This window comes from Mchenga conophoros, linkage group LG13, assembly GCF_057382185.1.
Source record: "Mchenga conophoros isolate Kocher_MC1m ecotype Shallow Benthic linkage group LG13, M_conophoros_male_GT1.1, whole genome shotgun sequence".
NCBI classification, from domain to species: Eukaryota; Metazoa; Chordata; class Actinopteri; order Cichliformes; family Cichlidae; genus Mchenga; species Mchenga conophoros.
In genome coordinates this window covers 14,944,547-14,963,338 of record NC_140538.1, presented here as the reverse complement: position 1 = coordinate 14,963,338, position 18,792 = coordinate 14,944,547, and the positions used below count along the sequence as shown (strand labels likewise).

The 18,792-nt window shown below is 39.3% G+C and overlaps 1 protein-coding gene across 3 annotated transcripts in view; it reads right to left on the bottom strand.

Annotated features, from left to right (window-relative positions):
* Positions 1–18,792, bottom strand: part of LOC146560994 (cGMP-dependent protein kinase 1) — a 100,033-nt gene that overhangs the window by 7,897 nt on the left and 73,344 nt on the right. For all 3 annotated transcript variants that reach the window (XM_085296660.1, XM_085296661.1, XM_085296659.1), the window contains exons 6-9: positions 16,334–16,411; positions 14,654–14,748; positions 5,400–5,465; positions 2,436–2,510 (exon numbers count right to left, since the gene is read on the bottom strand). In XM_085296660.1, the coding sequence (XP_085152786.1) occupies positions 2,436–2,510; positions 5,400–5,465; positions 14,654–14,748; positions 16,334–16,411 (314 nt within the window). The remainder of the gene's footprint in view (positions 1–2,435; positions 2,511–5,399; positions 5,466–14,653; positions 14,749–16,333; positions 16,412–18,792) is intronic.

Below are 18,792 nucleotides of genomic sequence, written 5' to 3'. Positions count from 1 at the left end.
ACAGTTTCTGTAGGAATCAATGAATGGTGGAGATATTCACTAAAGCAGCGACACACAATACAGTTTTTTTCAGATAAGCAGAAAACTACACTCGTCTGTCGCTATAACTGAGCCATGATATGCTGGAAACTGGAATATGATACCAGAGAGAAGATCCAGTGAGACTGAAACCATACATCCACCTTAAATAGATGTCTAAACCATGACCTTGAATAAAAGTGAACACAGAGAGCTTAGCAGCATCTGACACAGTTTCCTGGACAGCATATGCATTATGAGGTTGCAATAAGATGTTACTTATAACTGCTAACATGAAAATCCATTACAAGCTCAGCATTACAAAGTGTTCCTATGCAGGTCAAGTAGCACCCCAGTGGGTGATAATCTGTATCACTGAACGAATGAGGTCATAAAAATGATGCAATCCCCGTGTGTCTAAAGTGTGTGTCAGTATTTGTGTGGGAGTGTGTGTACGATTATCCTCATTTACTTTGCCCCAGTTCTTCTTCATCAGACTGACTCAGGGGAGCAGAAAGAGGAGAAGAAAGCACTTCTGACCTTAAACCAGACTTAAATGTCACTTTTATTTATGGGTGATTCCTGTTTATTGAACATCTACACTCCCAAAAGACACAGGACCCACTGAGTCATAGTGGGTCATATTTTCTCATAGATTTTTAGTTATTCAGGGTTTTTTCACCAGAAGGGCCCAAATTGCTGATTAAAGGTAAGTGAAAATAGCTGCTTGAAAGGGCAATTAGAACATTTTAATAGCAAAGAGTGGGGAATAAAACTGGTGCATTTAAATGACGAATATAATTTTAACGACAAGAAGCAGAAGATTATTTTTAGATGATTTTATTCCTTTAAAAATAAAGGGTAATTTCAGATTTCTCTATAAGACATTTTCTGTTAAGTCTGCATCGCTGGAGAAAATCAGCTTTTTTCTTTTACTTTGTCTTATCTTTAAATTCTCCCCTCACCTCAGAATACATAAAAGTTTTTATGAATGCAGTAGCAGTGTGCAGAATGTAGCATCTCCTTCTCAGAGAAACAAGGCCTTGATCAAAAACAATGTGTGCATATACAGTAGCATGTGACAGGGAGCTAGTCTTTGAAGAAAAGACCTGTCAGCCCCGCAGAGAGCAGCTGTAATTTCCTGTACAGCAACAGCACTACTGAAATATGCTTATCCACTGTGACCAATTAGAGACAGTTTCCATCTCAGAGGGATCCTGACTCAGGCTTTCCTCAACAAGAAGCAAACGTGCTCTGCTGAGTGGGGAGTGCCAGCAAGAGACAACACAGCACGCAGCAGGGAAAGCTGCCCTAATCAGGGTGATGAGACAGATTTGAGAGAGCAGAGAAGGTGAGTGGGTCTAATTTGAGTTAAAGTTCTGGCTCGATGATAAAGTTATAAACATTTGTCATGCAAAAGTACAACTTGTTACTCCTTTGCATAAAATCTAACTTGCTTAAGGAATCTTTTAAGCTGTCTGCAAGTCACACTGTGTGACATAGACCTAATTAACTCGGGTACCTTATCTAGGTGATAGAATGATAATGTAGAACACTGTAATTCTCTCCTATCTTTTTATTTTGCCACACAAGATGCCGTACCCTTCATGGTGGGTCATTGTAAAGGCTTGGATCGTAAAACCAAGGCTTCTGCTAATACAACACAACAATATTTTGTTGATCATCATTTCATGCTGACAGCCACTGGATATTATGTTATCATATTATCATAGATCTACTGGCAGGCCAAACAATCATCAGTGGAGCCATAAAGTAGATCTGGCCAGGGCCGAAAGCCAGAGGTAGGGCACTATACGCCCCCTGTTATACCCATCGGTTTCTTGTTGCCTCTTTCCAACCCGGGTGGTATGTTTTGCTCTTGACTGCTATGCTGATAACATGCCACTGACTTGCAAAAGATCACTGGCACTCTCAGCTAGAAATCCACAGCACCGGGCAGACGTCTAGTCTGTTTTGTCACCCTCTTGTTCTCTCTGTCTCTCTAAATCTATCTACATATGGGATAAGCTGTTCCTGCTCTCTGGCTCCCTGTAAACTGTCATTACTGGGTTCTTGTTTCTACTCACCTTGACTCTCAACATAGCGCTGAATCAGTGGGGTATCAGATTATGCCAAGAGATGGCTAAAAGAACCTCTAGATTCCCACCTCAATGCCAAAGTGCCTTCTATAGAGCCATTCTCTTATTCCCATAGTGAAGATAAAGTACATATTAATTCCTCCAGAAATAGAGGTGAAGGTTATAGCACATGCTTTCTGTTTCCCACAGAGTGTTGCATTATTATATAACAGAAGTAACGGCATGAAGCATTAACAGCCGGCCAGCATGTCTCTTTGCAAAACACTGCAGGCGCTAGGCAGTCACATTGAGTATAAATGATTTTTTTCTTTGTCTTACTTGGCTTTGGCATCAGCATCCTCATGGCCTTTGCTGGATACATCCTCCAAACTCCCAATCAGGTGCTTGAATGAACTGAAACACAGACAGTAACAGTTAAAACAGCACCTGGTGAAGAATTTTTGACACTGTTTTGCTTGAAAATCTACAGACAATGCAGGTCTAAGTAACAGAGCATAAGTGTAAGGAACAAAGATACATATATTCTGATTCGTTCTATGAGAATATATGAATCTGTTACTGTTAGCTTATGTTACAGGGAACAAAGCACCTTATATCTGTATAAGAAGCTGGCACACAGTATGACCAATCTGCCATACACACTCCCAGTTAGTATTAAATATTCATCAGTCTGCTTTTAGAGACAAGCCTCTAAAAATCGCAGACGAGGAGACAGATGAGAAGACACATCTACCCCAAAGAGGTGTAAAACAGTGTGATAGCAGATGGTGGGTGAGAGAGATTTTTGAGACAAAAGTAGACGCTTTGCATGAATATTTAGAGAATAAATAAAAAATTTAAAATGCACTGTGTTGAGTGATAAAGAAATCATTTGATATTATGCAAGGTAAAACTCCTCCCATGACAATATTTTATATCTTTTTCAGTACTAAATAAATCCGTTATGTGATTTAGGTGATAGAAGCAGAGCAACAACATATTTTTATTCCTCTGTATTTCTAATTATGATAAGAAGAAAAGTGCAAATTCTGAAAGTTAAAGAATAAGTTAGAGCATATTAGATGGATCTACAGAACAATAAGCTTCACAGCATAATAACTTGCTGAAATAAAATCCTCCAAATTTCTTGAGAGGTTTGGTACATGAAAAATAACTCCCGTGTTTCGCCTCATTTCTCCCTGAAGTATGGGTTTCTATGCAAAATAACGATTCCAAACATCCTGGAAGAACAACTAGCTGACACTTTTCAAGCAGGGCTCATCAAGCTGTCAGCTAGAAGATGCACTGCATCTGGTGTTTTCTCCTGTTGAGACCATAATGCCTGCTAGCTAGGGCTGTTTCTGAGCTGAGCTTTTCTCTAAATTTTTTGCTGCTTACAGTGTCTATTGGACTGAGCCAGTAAATCCCTGCTGCTTCTTTTTTTATTCTCTCTCGCTTTCCCACGGCTCCTGTAATTATCCTTATTTTACCTCTTAGCGTGCACACTGTTTGATTTTTAAGCGTCATACATGCACGGCTATCAAGAAAATAAACAGAAGGGCACAGAATACCAAAAGATTCAAAAACAAATATTCTGCACCAAAACCAGCCTGATTGAGGGACACAAACACACACACTGAACCACTTTTGTTGTGGGCCGTGGCAGCATTAGCTGCTTGCATGAAAGGCAGCAGTAATCACCTGCACTGGATGACTCACTCACTATCCCCTCTGCTAGCTTTGAGGATGGCCCATTTGTGCCTGCTGTGTTCCCTAAGGCAACAGGGAGCCCCTTGGAAAGCTGATACCATTTCCTCTCCCCACACAGCCTGTCTCTTTTTAATGCAAGAGACAGCGATGCTACTAGACAGGCTGTTTCCTTACAAAGTAAGCGGTTATGAACTTTTTCAGATATACAATAGCTTAATCTTATTATTAAACATTATAAACACTGTAATTAAATGTCAAATTGCATTATTGCAACTGGGGGAAAATAGCAAATGTTTGAGCTCAGACAAACATAGTTGTGCTGTGGGGTGATTAGGTAAAAATCAGTGGAGAAAATAGCAGCTGTTAGTCATTCCTGCATCTAGCATATATTTAAATTCTTGGATTCTGGACACGTTACACCTGATTTTCCAGCATAACTGAACAAAGCAAATGCAAATAAGTTAATTTCTTTGTTCTGTGTGTGGAAAATATTTACATGACAATCAAGCTGAGCCCTGAACATAGAAACTGAACAGGCTTAGATGATGGCGTGATTACATTTTTGTAACTTTTATCATCTCTAAAATTTAATGTAGAGCAGAACTATTTAACATCGGCTGACATGCAGTGCCTGTAGAGACTAAAATCGTACATTTTGGATTGCAGTGTAATGCAATAAAACAAGAAAGGAAGACTCATGAAGTTAGCAATCTTAAGCAATAACATTTGTATTACAGAATACAAATGCTTGCATTATGTAACACCAGCTAACATAAACTGGTCATACCAAACCAAATATGGCTGCAACAGCACACCCTCTGAATATATTAAAGTTTGTAAATGTATAATTTAATGTTTGTCGTTTAAATCCACCTTTTAAGCTCTAAAATATAAAAGAGATACCAATTAGGCTGACTCATGACCTAGTATAGGACCTTTTTACACATTTATTGAATTTATTGAATTTTGGAAAGCCTTGATGTTTTGAGCCAAACACCAACTAAATGTGTCGTGGCCACTTGTAAAGGTTGATACGCCAATTAACTTGAGTCATGACCCAATACAGAACCTCTTTCTCAAATTTATTGAATTGTGCATAATGCACCAGAAACACAACCATAAATGTTGATGACGATGTCAGCCGCTTACGGTTACGTCAATTGGCACTGCAAAGATTCATTGCAATCTAAAGTCTAAATCAGTGGTTCTTAACCTTGTTGGAGGTACCGAACCCCACCAGCTTCATATGCGCATTCACTGAACCCCTCTTTACTGAAAATAAAATGTGATTTTTTTACTGGTGCACAAAATGAGCTATGCATGTCATGGTGGAGGCTCTGCCAAACCCCTGAGACCGACTCACTGAACCCCTAGGGTTCGATCGAACCCAGGTTAAGAACCACTGGTCTAAATCAAGCGTACGTCTGCCGTGGTCACTCACAAATGAGGAGAAGTGGCCTCAGATTGATGTTTCAGCAAAATCAAAATTTGTAGGTTTGTTTCATTGCTGCTTCCATTTTTTTTATGTAAATGAGTACAGACGGTGTAGAAAAGTCACTAGTTCCCTTGAGGATTGATTTTATTGATACTCACTCTCGATCGATGACTAGACAGGTGACTGCGCCCGCAGCAATGACACTGGCTGTCCTGATGTCCTCCCTGGAGAAAATGAACACACAACACAATCAGGCACAACTTCAAAACTAAAACTTTGATCAAATCCTAAAAAAGTGTGTTGCAGTTATAAAATAATATTTTCATTCATTTTAAAGACCATATCATGGAGGTGATTGAAATCTGTCATATCACTTCATATGCAAACTTGACACATAATAAAAATACATTAAATTCACTGTCAGGAAACATATCACTGCAGAATTTGCATTACTCTATATCATATTTGACATCAAGCTCATCTTCCTCTGATGACAGTCCTTCTTCGGACGAGTCACCCCAGTCGCACGAATCCTCTGAGTCCGTATCCCAAGACTCCATCCTTTACTGTGAAAATTCTTTTCCACACCGAGCCCCACAGGGATTAGCTCTAAATCTGAACCAGTGCACTGCCCAGGGCACCCCCCTAACAAAGGACACCTGTGTAGTAATTCTGTAAAAGTTTCCAATTTGAGGATAGTGTTATCCACTTCAGTACAAACTAAAAAATGTAAACCAGATGAAAAATTCTTCGGGTGGTTTCCCATAAGCAGATTAGTTCAAACTGTATCCATAAGTAAAAAAAGCAATAAAATAAAATAGAAAGAAGATTTGAAGATTTGGTTATAAGATTGTTATAATATCCCAGAAGGGAGCAAATCAAAAGCCAAAAACTGTCTACTTTCTAGATTTAAAAAGAGTCGATTCATTTTAGCTGGGGCACTAACAGAAGCTAGCCTGGGACAAACACTGTCTGTGCCTGGTCTGAACTCAAAGACATATGGCAACCTATTTCAATGAAGTGAGGTGACAATTCCTCCTCGTGCCATGTGAACTCCCACTGCTGCCTTCCCTCGTCCAAACACACACATCCACAACCCCCCCTCGCCCAACACACATGCTCACGCACATGTTCACACACACTCTGCCTCGCTCTTGCTGCTGACCCGTCTGAATAAAGGTCACAGCTGGTGGAAGAACAAAAAAACACTGAAAGGTGAGGACTACAGAGGAGAAGGGAGGCTAGGGATATATTAACAGACGAGAACTGAGGCTCTCAAGCTAGCTGTGTTACAGAATTTCATTCACCTCTGTTAAGCTCCAAGGACCTCCATCCATGCTCTTAATGCAATACCCTGGCCAACACTTCTCCACCTGTTCTCCTGCTTGCCCCCAACACTTTTCAAAACAATTGACATAGACATACTTGCAGTATTAGCAAGCAGTTTAATGGGTAAAAGAATAGTGGTCTGTAACTCAAACCGCCAATGATTTGAAAACCTTGAAAGTATAATTATTTTCTTCTTCTTCTTCTGTCTGCTCCCTTTAAGGGGTCACCACAGTGGATCATCTGCCACCTCCCCCTATCCCTAGCATCCTCTTCTATCACACCAACCCTCTGCATGTCCTCCTTCATCACATCCATGTATTTCCTGTTTTCTTCCTGCTTGGCACCTCCATATTCAACGAACTTTGTCCATTATATCCAACTTTGTCTTTAAAACATTTGATCTTTCTGTCATAGTGCTACAAAGATTGATGCTAATATTAAACATGACCAAAGTTTCAAATAATGAGGTCAGCGTCTGTGCAAGTAGTCCCTGTGAGCAAGCTCCAGCTTCAAACTTGTCTAAACACAGTTTCTGAACATGTATCCTTAGTATGGCTTTCTCAGTGCTCTCTGCTCTACCTTAGAACACAAAAGCCCCACCCACCTAGTGTTCAAACCTTCTGTTTGAGAAGACGAGCCAATCACAAGCAGTTTAACAAGAGCATGAGCAAAAATGAAGAGAAACCTGAGTGGATGAAGTCAAGGTAAGATAAATGAGGTCAACTCATTAGAATTACACACAATTCAGCAGTTATAACGAGCAACTGTACACAATGTTTTACAAAGGCTTGTCTCATAAAAGGAAGTGTACAATGTATGCGTCATTCACTAACCATGGTGATACAACGAAACAACATAACGCCACGGGCTATATTAAAAAAAAGTGTTTATGTAAGCATGAATCATCCTTCAGAGACCTCAAGGGTTTCATATTAGACGAAGCATTTTACACCTGTCCCCTGCTGCTCGACTATAGCTGAGGAAAACAACTTTGTGCGCCATGGTAGTGATACTGGCAATGTTCTATTTGAAACACAATCCCTAAACAATATCTGTCAGTGTGATTCACACTGCTGAGCCTAAGCTGAGCCTAAGCCAAAGATGGCTCAGTACTTGTTAATTGTGGCACAAGACGAAATGCACTGGAAAGCAGCCACACACACACATTTCCACAAGTAGTGTCACACTAAAAGCAGCTGCATGCTGTGTCTGGAATGTCCTTTGGACTTACACAAGAGCCTGTGGTGTTGATTTCCAGTAGACAGTTGAAATGAACATGGTAATTGGACAGTGATCTGGTGTCCTGGGAAAGGGGTTATGAAAATAATTTATGGTTGGAGGCATAGAGTGGGGCAGTAGCTATGGGCAGGGTGGGGGAGAATAAAAGCCAGGTTAAGACTGGGTCAAGAATTAGAGGTGACTGTGGAGGATGCAGGCACTGGTTTGTGCTTAACCCTGCAACACCAAATGTTCCAAGTAAGACCTCTACAACATCAGTGTGTGTGTGTTTCTTTTAGTGAAAAACCTGAATAAATGTTTAAACAATAAATTGCACAAAAATACATGTAGTAAAAATGACTTAAATTAAAAGTCATACATGCAGAATAAAATTTAATGCCTTCTCTAAAAGAAAAAAAAAAAAACACTGTCAGAATGTTCAATAAACACTCCAGATTCATAAAATGAGAATTTTGTGACAATTATTTAATGGTTCAGGCTTTAATTTCTGTGGCTGAGGTATTTTTTGAGATATATTTATATATATCTATTTTAATTCAATTCAATTTTATTTTATTTATACAGTGCCAAATCAGTCGCCTCAAGGCGCTTTATATTGTGCAGTACATCCTACAATAATAGATACAGAGAAAAACCCAGCAATCATATGACCCCCTATGAGCGACATATTTTAAACTAATATATATATATATATATATATATATATATATATATATATATATATATATATATATATGTATATATATATATATATATATATATATGTGTGTGTGTGTGTGTGTGTGTGTGTGTGTGTGTGTCTATTAAAGTTAAAAAATAGATTTTATTCGAATAATAAAAAGTCTCACTGAGATTAAAGTAGCAACTTCTTTTGCAGAGGAGTCAGGCAGAACAAGTGGCAGGCCAAATACAGCATCTATTTATCCACATACCTCTAATCTGGGGAGAGCAATCTAAGCAGAGATACCTAGACCTCTCTCTCCCCTGCCACCACCTCCAGTTTTTCAGGGGTGTTCCCTGGTGGGTGTGGTCCTGGGGCTTTGACATGCATGAAACACATCACCTTGGAGGCATCCAGGAGGCATCCCAGCCAGGTGCCTAAACCACTTCAGTTGGTTCTTTTGATGTGAAAAGTGTCTCTACCCGAAAGATCAAGCTTGTCACCCTGGAGCAAGTTCCAAAGGGTGTCTGCCAATTATATTGTTAAATCTTATTCTTTTGGTCACCTCCTGCAGTCCATAGTCATAAGTGAGGGGAGGAACGTGGATTGATAAATAAATTGTCAGCCTTTCCTTTGCGCTCAGCTCCCTCTTTACCACAACAGCTGTCTGTACCGATTTAAATTAAAAAGAAACACAAAATCACACAAATACCTGTATCAGTGGTCAGACAGAACATTGTGAATAAATCGAAACATATACATATGAATGTGTCTGCTTCCAAATCAACAACAAATACTGGGCAGAACAAATGCCTGGTTGTATGCCGGGTGTCTCTTTTGATGACTTAAAAATGCTAAATTTAACCTGGATTAAGAAAAAGTTGTAAGTCACTTGCATCTTAAAACATAGTGTGTGTGAAACTCCAAAAGCAATTTTCATTATTCAACACTAAATGAGTCCCACAGTATCTGTGCAGCTACAGTACTTCCCATTAAGTACAAATTGCATAACAAAGACTATACCTACTTTCAATGCATGCCACAACTTTTACATTCATGAATATATTTTCCTAGTATTCCAGGACGCTGCTCCTCAGTTATTGAAATCAAAATATTTCTCTGAAACACTTCCTTATTGGTGCATGAATTGTCTCCTTTGAAGTTATATTTCAGTCATGGGCTACAGTATTCTGTTATTAAAAAAAAACACGGACCACACACCCCATGTTTGATTATTTTAACAAAGATAATGTGGGAAGTCTCAGATGTCTGAGCTTGCCATAAACACACTCAGAGCTTGTGTTTCTCATACAGAGCATTTATTTTTGAGGCCTGTGCAAAAATAAACCTTTTGTGGTTGGCCTTCTATTTATTATTTCACACTGTCAAATCTCTGCTTGGACACACAGTTTGCCAGACTGGCACATTCTTAAATATTTAGTCATTTTGTTGTCAGTGCAGTGCAGTGCAGGGATCCAGCAGCAACTGAGTGCTTCCTTACCTACACCCAGAACAAAATCTGTGGCCTGTGGGAAATAACAAAAGAAGCAGTACTATTTTTTTTTCTTCGTATCTGCACTGCTACACAACAAAGGGATTTTCCTCCCTAAAATAATGATTTAGAAATAAAAGCAACATGGGATTTGCTTTGATAAAGTGCTTCTGAAGCAGCAGCTACAAAAAAAGTATATAGTATAGTTACCAAAATGTGAAAAATTTGAGAGAACGTAGACAAAGCAATGTAAAATATTCAGAATTGTAGTTAATACTAAATGAATGATAGAAGCTAAAGCGGTGACTCGGGGGAAATCTATTAATAGAATGAGGCTTGGAGTGAAGGGAAAGTGATGATTTTGTGCAATAGTGGCAACATATCCACACTATTACAAACTCTCACAGTGAATTATCAGAGCGCTATTGTTGGTCTGAAGGTGTTCTGACACCGATACCAATCAAACTTCTCCCAGTTACATCAGACTTCTTTTTTTAAATAGCACCTTCAGCTGGAACATTCCCACAACCATACCCACACAAAATACACTCAGGAGTTGGAGGTCAGGTCACACATTGTCTATGCAGGTGATGGTCCAACTCCTCCAATGAAAGTTAACACATCACAGTGACATGAGGAATGTGATATCAGATATGTTCTCCTTAAGTACAAACAACATATCACCCTCGAAGTGCGTCTCTTCCCAGAACATCCATCACTGCGAAGAGGTACATATATATTGTAGTCATTCAGGGCCTATAGATGTGCAAGCCCCTTAGAGAATAATTTGATATTTGTTCTACTGCCTTAACGTATACACATCTCACGCCAGCACTCACACAAGCTCTCGCAAACCATTATAGCTGGCAGGGGAACTGACTTTGATTTGTAAATATGTTGTTCTCACAGATCAAAGGCAACGTCTTCAGATGGACAGAGTAGCCTTTGAGTATAGGCTATTGAGTTTCATGAGCAAGGACATGCACAGTTAACTCCTAATTAGAAAGATTAGAAAGCCCAGCAGAAGAGCCCTCTGATCAAAAGCCTAGTTCCAAGATGGCCAGCATCTCCATCCTTTCAATTCGCGAGACACCCTTGACCATCAAAGGTATAGTCAAATAAGCTTCTCCAGCTCAAGACACTCTAAGACAAAAGGTGTTTATAACAAGAGACAGTGAGCCGGAGATAGCAGTTTGTTGAACAAAAGTGTTTCTCTTGATTAAACAAAGCACAAGATGCTCTTAAGCATGCTTTGAAGAGCTTTCAAAACTGCACAACATTTCAAAGTATATTGTGATAACCACTGACTATTTATCCTGCTGTATAGTCCATGTGCAAAACCCTCACTCCCAACAAATGAGTGATATGAGTAATGAATCATGGATAATATTAATGCTAAGCATATGCTGCACTTCAATTAAATCCTGTTAAATTAATTTAAAGTTACATCAACAGTCACCTCAAGGTGCTTTATATTGTAAAGTAAAGACCCTATAATAATAGAGAGAAAACCCCAACAATCAGACAGCTCCCTATGAGCAAGCACTTGGTGACAGTGGTGTCACGGCCAGCGGGGGCAGACCGTGTGGAGAGTGTGTGTGGTGGACCCAGGCGCGAACACAGGCGAGGAGACGGGAGTGAACTTAAACTGAAAGCGAGCCTTTATTTGGGCTGATGCAGAATGGAGTAGACAAAACATAACAGGGAGAGACTGCAACTAACCAAAAACCTAAACTGGAAAAACACTAACCTGACTGAAAGGAAAAACTATGACCACCGTGAACAGAACGCTGTGCAGATGCATGGAAACTGTGAACCAAATGGCGTGACGAAAACAGACATGAACATGACCTGCACGGAACCTCATCATGCGGCTGCATGAAAAACAACATAAACCAAATGGCAAACATGAACTGCACAGACTCCTGAAAAACACCTAACTTGACCAGAGGGGAGGTACACAGACGACACGACAACGAACAAAGGAAGACTGAGGACTTAAATACACACATGAGGTGATCAGGGGAAGTGGAGACACATGAGAACACACAGGGGAGAGTAACACTAACTACAATGAACAAAGAACACCAGACTCTTACAAAATAAAACAGGAAACACGGAGACATAGACATGGAGATAAAACATGACATGAACTTAACATAACCACATAGACATGAAACATAGACGCAGGAACCACGGAGACTGAGTACAGGCAGAGATGACAGAAATAACTAAGAAATAAGGTCTGAACAGCAACCTAGAATTTAACTAGATTGAAAATGAATACAAAAAAATAAATAAAACTCAAACACTGGGTCACACGACCCAGTACCGTGACAAGTGGGAAGGAAAAACTTCCTTTTAAAAGGAAAAACTCTCCAACAGAACCAGGATCAGGCAAGCGAAGCCATTGACTGCGACTGTTTGGGGTTGAGGCGAGGAGACGGGACAAAAGACACGCTGTGCCAGAGACCCAGAGATTAATAATAACTAATTATTAAATGGTGAAAATCATCAGGGTGATTAAACTTTTTTTTTCCATTACATAATTTTAGCAGCACTTAAAAGAAGTCGCCGAATTCCTCAAAATCAGAATAGCTGCTACATTCATGATGTGTTAGAGCTTTGTGTTTGATTCTTACTCAACAAACAGCACTTTTAGCTTTAATGCATGTGCGTAAAACATTAAAAAATGTCTACTTCAAAACAACAACAGACGTGTCCCTCCCCTAAGAAATCAAGCTTTCCATGCCTAACATGTCCCACATGCATTTTAATGCTCTGTCATCTTTTATCTTTTAGTCATTAGCTTTTACATTTAGGGAAAGCCCAACCATCTGTGCAATTCAAGCTGCTGTCTGAATATCATCCAGCAGCCAGTGTTCTCAAAGTGCAGCCTGGAGGCCAATGACAACCCTTGTTAACTTGTTATATGTCTAAAAGAAAAGACTTTTCATTTAAATTTAAGTTTACATTAATTTATTCACAGGTCATGTGATACTTTGATAAAGCACGGGATTAAGGCATCTTCAATTTTAACTCCTCTGTTCTAGCCACGATAGAAACAAATGACAAATGTGTGCAGTCAGGAAAACCCCCTTATCTTTATATGTTGGCACACCATCAAAACTCATCAAAACCTGATTGAAATTATTTCTTTTAATAATAAACATTATATTTATTATTTTGACATAAAATCTCTTTTCCACAGCACGCTGCTTTGATTCGGTCTGTGTTTTCAAGTGCCGATGAGTCTGAGCGCTGATTTTTATGTGGCTTTCACATTCAGCAGCCACAAGATGGCGACATCTTCATTATTTTTCTAACTCTGCTGTCTAAGTATGGACACACTCAAATGTGCATGCATGAACGCATATCTTCTCTGTTTCTACCTGACCCTCATAGACATAATACACTTCAGACTATTTTCCATCTCTTCACTCCCTGATGTTAAATAATCCATTGTCCATGGAGAGGTGCAATCCTGACAAGGAAGAGCAAACAGCAGGGTAAAAATATCACTTCAGCACAACGGTCTTGACGCCAGGTTTATAAAATACTGTTATAACATCTAAGTGTCTACAGTGAAAGTATTTGAGCACTTTGAGCAAACCAAATGTTAGAAACAGACATGAATCATTTTTAAATATAGTTACTTAAAACTGACCTGTGGGACATCTTCACAGCTAGAATCCACACTGCTGGTTCAGACTTATAACGTACAAAGTGGTGTAATGTTAGAAGTGTGTAATCTCGTTTTATATCTGTTTGTTCCAAGTCGACATACACTGTGTGAATTACAGCTGCTAATAGCAAATGTTCACGAAAGAGTGCAGAAATTCATTAATACAGCCAAGGACATCATGGACATATCCTTGATAACAGAATGGAGAGGAAAAGAAGCTAGATAATACTGTTCAAATGAAATGAGACTTGAATTGGTAGTGCATACTTTTGTGACAAACACCACCCTACTCCCAATAAATGATTTTTCCCTGTTGTTTTTCTGAGTGACATCAGTGTGTGCAAAATAGCACAGACAGGCTGTCACTCGGTGTTGTTGTGAGGGATCGCCGCTGTCACTTAAACATACCCCCTTCTCGATTTAGGCAAAAATAGAACTTGAGAAACATGAATGTGCCACAGTCACTGCATGTGCGCTTATTTATACGGTCTTCAAAAAAGGGGCTGGAGGTGAAATAGCTGCATCTGCAGATAGTTGTTGCTGTTTACGCAGATGGGAAAATTATTACATAACCAAACAAATTAGAATGCTCACAGTAGCAACTGTGGATCAAAACGCGCCTTAATATAGACTGAAATGCATAAAAAAAGACATGTGGATTTAAACTCTTTCTCATATCATATTTAACAAGCTTCCTTCGGTCCAGAGAAATAATTCTTCTTTCATGCGTGGAAAATTTGCCTTGAACAGCTAGAGTAAATCAATTATCATAATATGGCCTAGCTTTAAGCAATTCCAAACATTTGCCAAGTTATCAAGGCTGTTCAAAAGAGTGAGTTGCGGAAAGAAAGGAGATTGATAGGAGTTGGAGGCTAAGTGCCAAGTTAACACTAAGACAAAAGATATAAAAGACAGGTTGGGAGTGAAAATTAGAAGGAAAGCAGTGAAAGAATGGAAGACGGGAGATATAAATTGGAAGCGGCAGAATTATTAGGAACACTCTTACCCTTGCAGTGCTTTCTCTCCAAACCAGTCTCCTTTTCCGAGGCTGCGGAGGTAGACAGGCTCTCCGTTGGGCAAGTCTTCTCTGGTTACATTAACCTAGCAAAACAGAAAGGAAAGTTAAGGAGAAGAATAGTGAAAATGTATGTCATGTAGATGTGTAGCAAGAAAAAAAGATGGATAACATTTTAATTTAAAGACAAGACAGGGAATCATGTCTTAAAATGTCAGGTTCATCACATTGCTACAAACAAAAAGGAAGCACTACTGTAACGCAAGTCTGTTTCAAACAGGTAACTGTCATCACCATGAAGAATCTGGGAAGCGCCACGAGCAAGAAGAAACATGAGTGATGGGGCTCTGCTGGGCCGGAAAACTTTACAAATCAAAGTGATGGCAGCTGAGTAGATTTTAGAGGAAGGGAATGAAGGCGATTGTTTCGTCAATTGAAGGATCTTGTCTTCATCCATTAGTCAGCACAGATGTAGCAGCAAATCCTGCACCGGCGCACTGTCTACACCTGAGTGACAGCGTAATTATTCACGTGGGAGCAGGCACAAAACAAAGAAAGGAAGTACAGGAGGTACAAAGTGTGATTGTGTGCGCGCTGGGTGACGTCCAATCTGGATGAAAGTCCTATAGGTAAAGTAGACTACACAGAGCCAAAGTGAGCGATGTGGAAATAACTAAGCAGAAAGCATTGACAAGGTCAGGTGTGTATGTATGTATGTGAGTTCATTCCTGCACCCACACATCCATGACCATACTGTTGTGCAACGTGACTTTACTGACCTTGTGAAATTTACAGCTTTTGTTTACTGCCAAAGTAAGGTACAAAGAAAAAGGACACAAAACAGGACGGAACAAAAGCACTCACATCTCACATATGTGAACTACTGGAAAATACTAGGATTATAAAGCACTAAAATATTACTAACACATTCTTATTACAGCATTACCCAATTTATAAATGATACAAATGATGTATAGGTGAGATTACAAACCATGTACCATCTACATTTTGTGGATGTAAGGGACCAGACGAAGGAAACATAATTGGATAAAACAAATTCTACCAAATTATTAATCGAACCAAAAAACAAGGTGATAGTAGGGGTTAGAGGACGCGAACTGTTGGACGAGCATTATAAAACCCTGTCAGGTGTCACTGATTGATCAATTTGTGGTCATACCTGCTGAAAACAAACAGCATGCGAGCTTGTGGATGTAACAGACAGGAAACAAGCTGTGAAGGAAGCACAGGAAATGAATGGAGAAGATGAAGACAACAAGCAGAGAGAAAATGAGGAGGGAGACTTGCAGCCATCCTGGCATCAAAACATGTTCACGAAAAGTATGTGAAAGCACTCCAACAGTGTTGAAGCCAGACAGGACAGTGCTCAGTGTGAAACTCAGTGCTGATTACTGAAAAGTGGAGTCAAATGACTCCATTCTCCTTCCAAGATACCCCCGTCGCTGCTGAAAGAGATGATGAAAGAGGCAGCGCTTCTTTCTGACTTCTCCTTTAACCTATGGTGATTGATGACAGCCAACTTCCACCCAAAAATTCCACCCCATTCTATCAAAAAATAGGGGTCTTTTATTCTCCATGTACCACGATGCCCTGCATTGTGATGTCAGCTGATGATTGTTTTGGTGGTAGTCTGGACCGCACTGTCCTTACCTTTCCTTTACTGATGATGAAGAAGGTGTCTCCTCTGGCCCCCTGTCTGATGATGTACTCTCCGTCTTCATAATGTGTCTGTCAGAAGAGAAGAGAAGAGAAGAGAAGAGAAGAGAAGAGAAGAGAAGAGAAGAGAAGAGAAGAGAAGAGAAGAGAAGAGAAGAGAAGAGAAGAGAAGAGAAGAGAAGAGAAGAGAAGAGAAGTGAAGTGAAGAGTTCAGGTTCAATGTAATTAATTTGTCTCTTTTCTTATACTGGAAGTGAAACACTCTCACCAGAGACAAAAAGTACTCTTCAGAGGAGGAAAACCTGAATTGGGTGCAGTGATATAAATCACAATTAGATATCTTTTTTTCTTGTTAAAAATCACAGATTGGCAAACTATCCAGGGTATTTTGCTTCTTTCCACCCACTACTTGCTTGGATATGCTCTGTGACCTTGAATATGAAAAAGCAGGTAAAGAAAATGAATGAATAAATGAATGTTTCTGCAGTGAATATGAAGGGAAATCACATTTCCTTCCTGAGAAAAAAATTAATACAGAATATCCGTCCATTAATCACATTTTTTCTACACCTGGTAATCCTATTCAGGGTTGTGGGTGCTGGAATGGTTGCAGCATGAACTGAGTAGGCTCCATCTCACACATGTAGATAAGGACTTTCACACTCACGTTCATGGCTTGTGTTGAAAACCTCTAGAGGAAGATAATGCTTCTTCTCCAAGGCCAGTTTCTTAGGTTATACTAAATACTTTATATAACAGTTGGCATCATGGAAATAATTGAATATCAAATTATGATGTTTGCTGTATGATCCAGAACAATAACAGAAGGACAATAAACTGTTTCTCCAGCAAAATACACACAATGCTGCACATCTGGCCACAAGTCTAGACAAAAGACAGAGCTCAATAGTTCCTGTTAGATCATAAATAGACTCCACAGTGGGACTGACATTTGCCAGATTTTCATTCTCACACAATTTTACCCAGGAAAGGTGCCTAACGCCTTACACTAAGCAGCGACATTCCTGTCTGCTGTGTATTATTTAAGGAAGAGACATTCCTGTCTGCCGTGTGTCATTTGAAAACAGTTTGTAGTCCGCAGCATGTTGAAGTCGTTATGCGTCGGTTAGTTCAGGTTTATTTATTATTGTTGAGATGAAAAAAAGAAATAGATCCAAATAACCAAAGCTCAGTCATGAACCAAAGCAATCTTTCATAACTAGTCTAAGCGGTAGGGCAGGATAATTGATTTAATCAATATGTGACCCAGTGAAATATGATATTTGCTTTGGCCTGAATGGGCCAAATGAAATATGACACATAATTTAAAATGGTAGCAAGACAGTTTGTGCCCGTTACATAGTTGTGATTTGATCAAAGAGATGGAAAGGTTCTTTGACAAGGCTGCGTGGATCACCACAGATGTGCCACCTGTCACCACATAGGCTTGGTTTTCAATTTAAATATGGTGTAAATAACTACATTTCAAAATAGTTATTCTTGATCAAATCAAGACTGCTGTCTGTAGCGTTAATCCTAGCAGCATTTCTTTCTGTTTATACACTGTACACTGTAAAAATAAATAAATAAAACACAAAATATTAAGTTGATATGATTCAATAGAATTTCGAGCTTTCTTAACTTGTTGCTAGCTTTGCTTTAGAACCTGATTTTTTTTATTGTTCACCTAAGTACAACATTCCTGCGAGGTTAGCCATAAAATTCTGTATCAACAAGCAGAAACGTCTTTCCATGTGCTTTTTTATTTCCAGCAGCAGGCTGATCTGCATATTTGATTTGGCACATATTTTTACACCAGATGAAACCCTCCCATTTATCCAGGCTTGGGACAGCCTGGGTTGTACACTAGCTTGTTACCCCCTGCACAAAGTTGGCTTTGTACTTCCTCCCAACTGTGAATCATACCTTTTGCTTATGAGGTGAACATGCTAACCTTTTACACTATGGAAGCACACAATGTTTTTGCCAACTTTCACAGGTTTCCTCACCATTTTATTTATCCAGCATTCCTTAGACAAAAATATAGCAGCATAAATAGACGTGAAAGTTGAATGTATTTTGATAGTTAGAATGTTTAGCTAGCACATAAAAGGTCCCAAGTTCACAAACAGTGTGCTCTGACTGCTGGTGCAGCCCAGATAAATGGATAGCATCAGGAGGGGTGTCTGGTATAAAAATCAGTGCCAAACCTAAAATTTTATTAGCAAAACATTTGTAAAGTCAACAGCTGCAGTCAAAAGGGAAGAAAACTCAAAACCGTACTGGACCTTGATATTTTCAATTTTTCCATCTTTTTTTTCTTGTAAACTATAAATTCGTGCAATATTTCTTATTGACTTTGCTGTCGTAGACAAACTGTCTCCTTACTCTTTATTAGAGTTTAATTTATCCCTGCCTTTCATCTTGTGATATTGTTTCGGAGAATCTTTTCC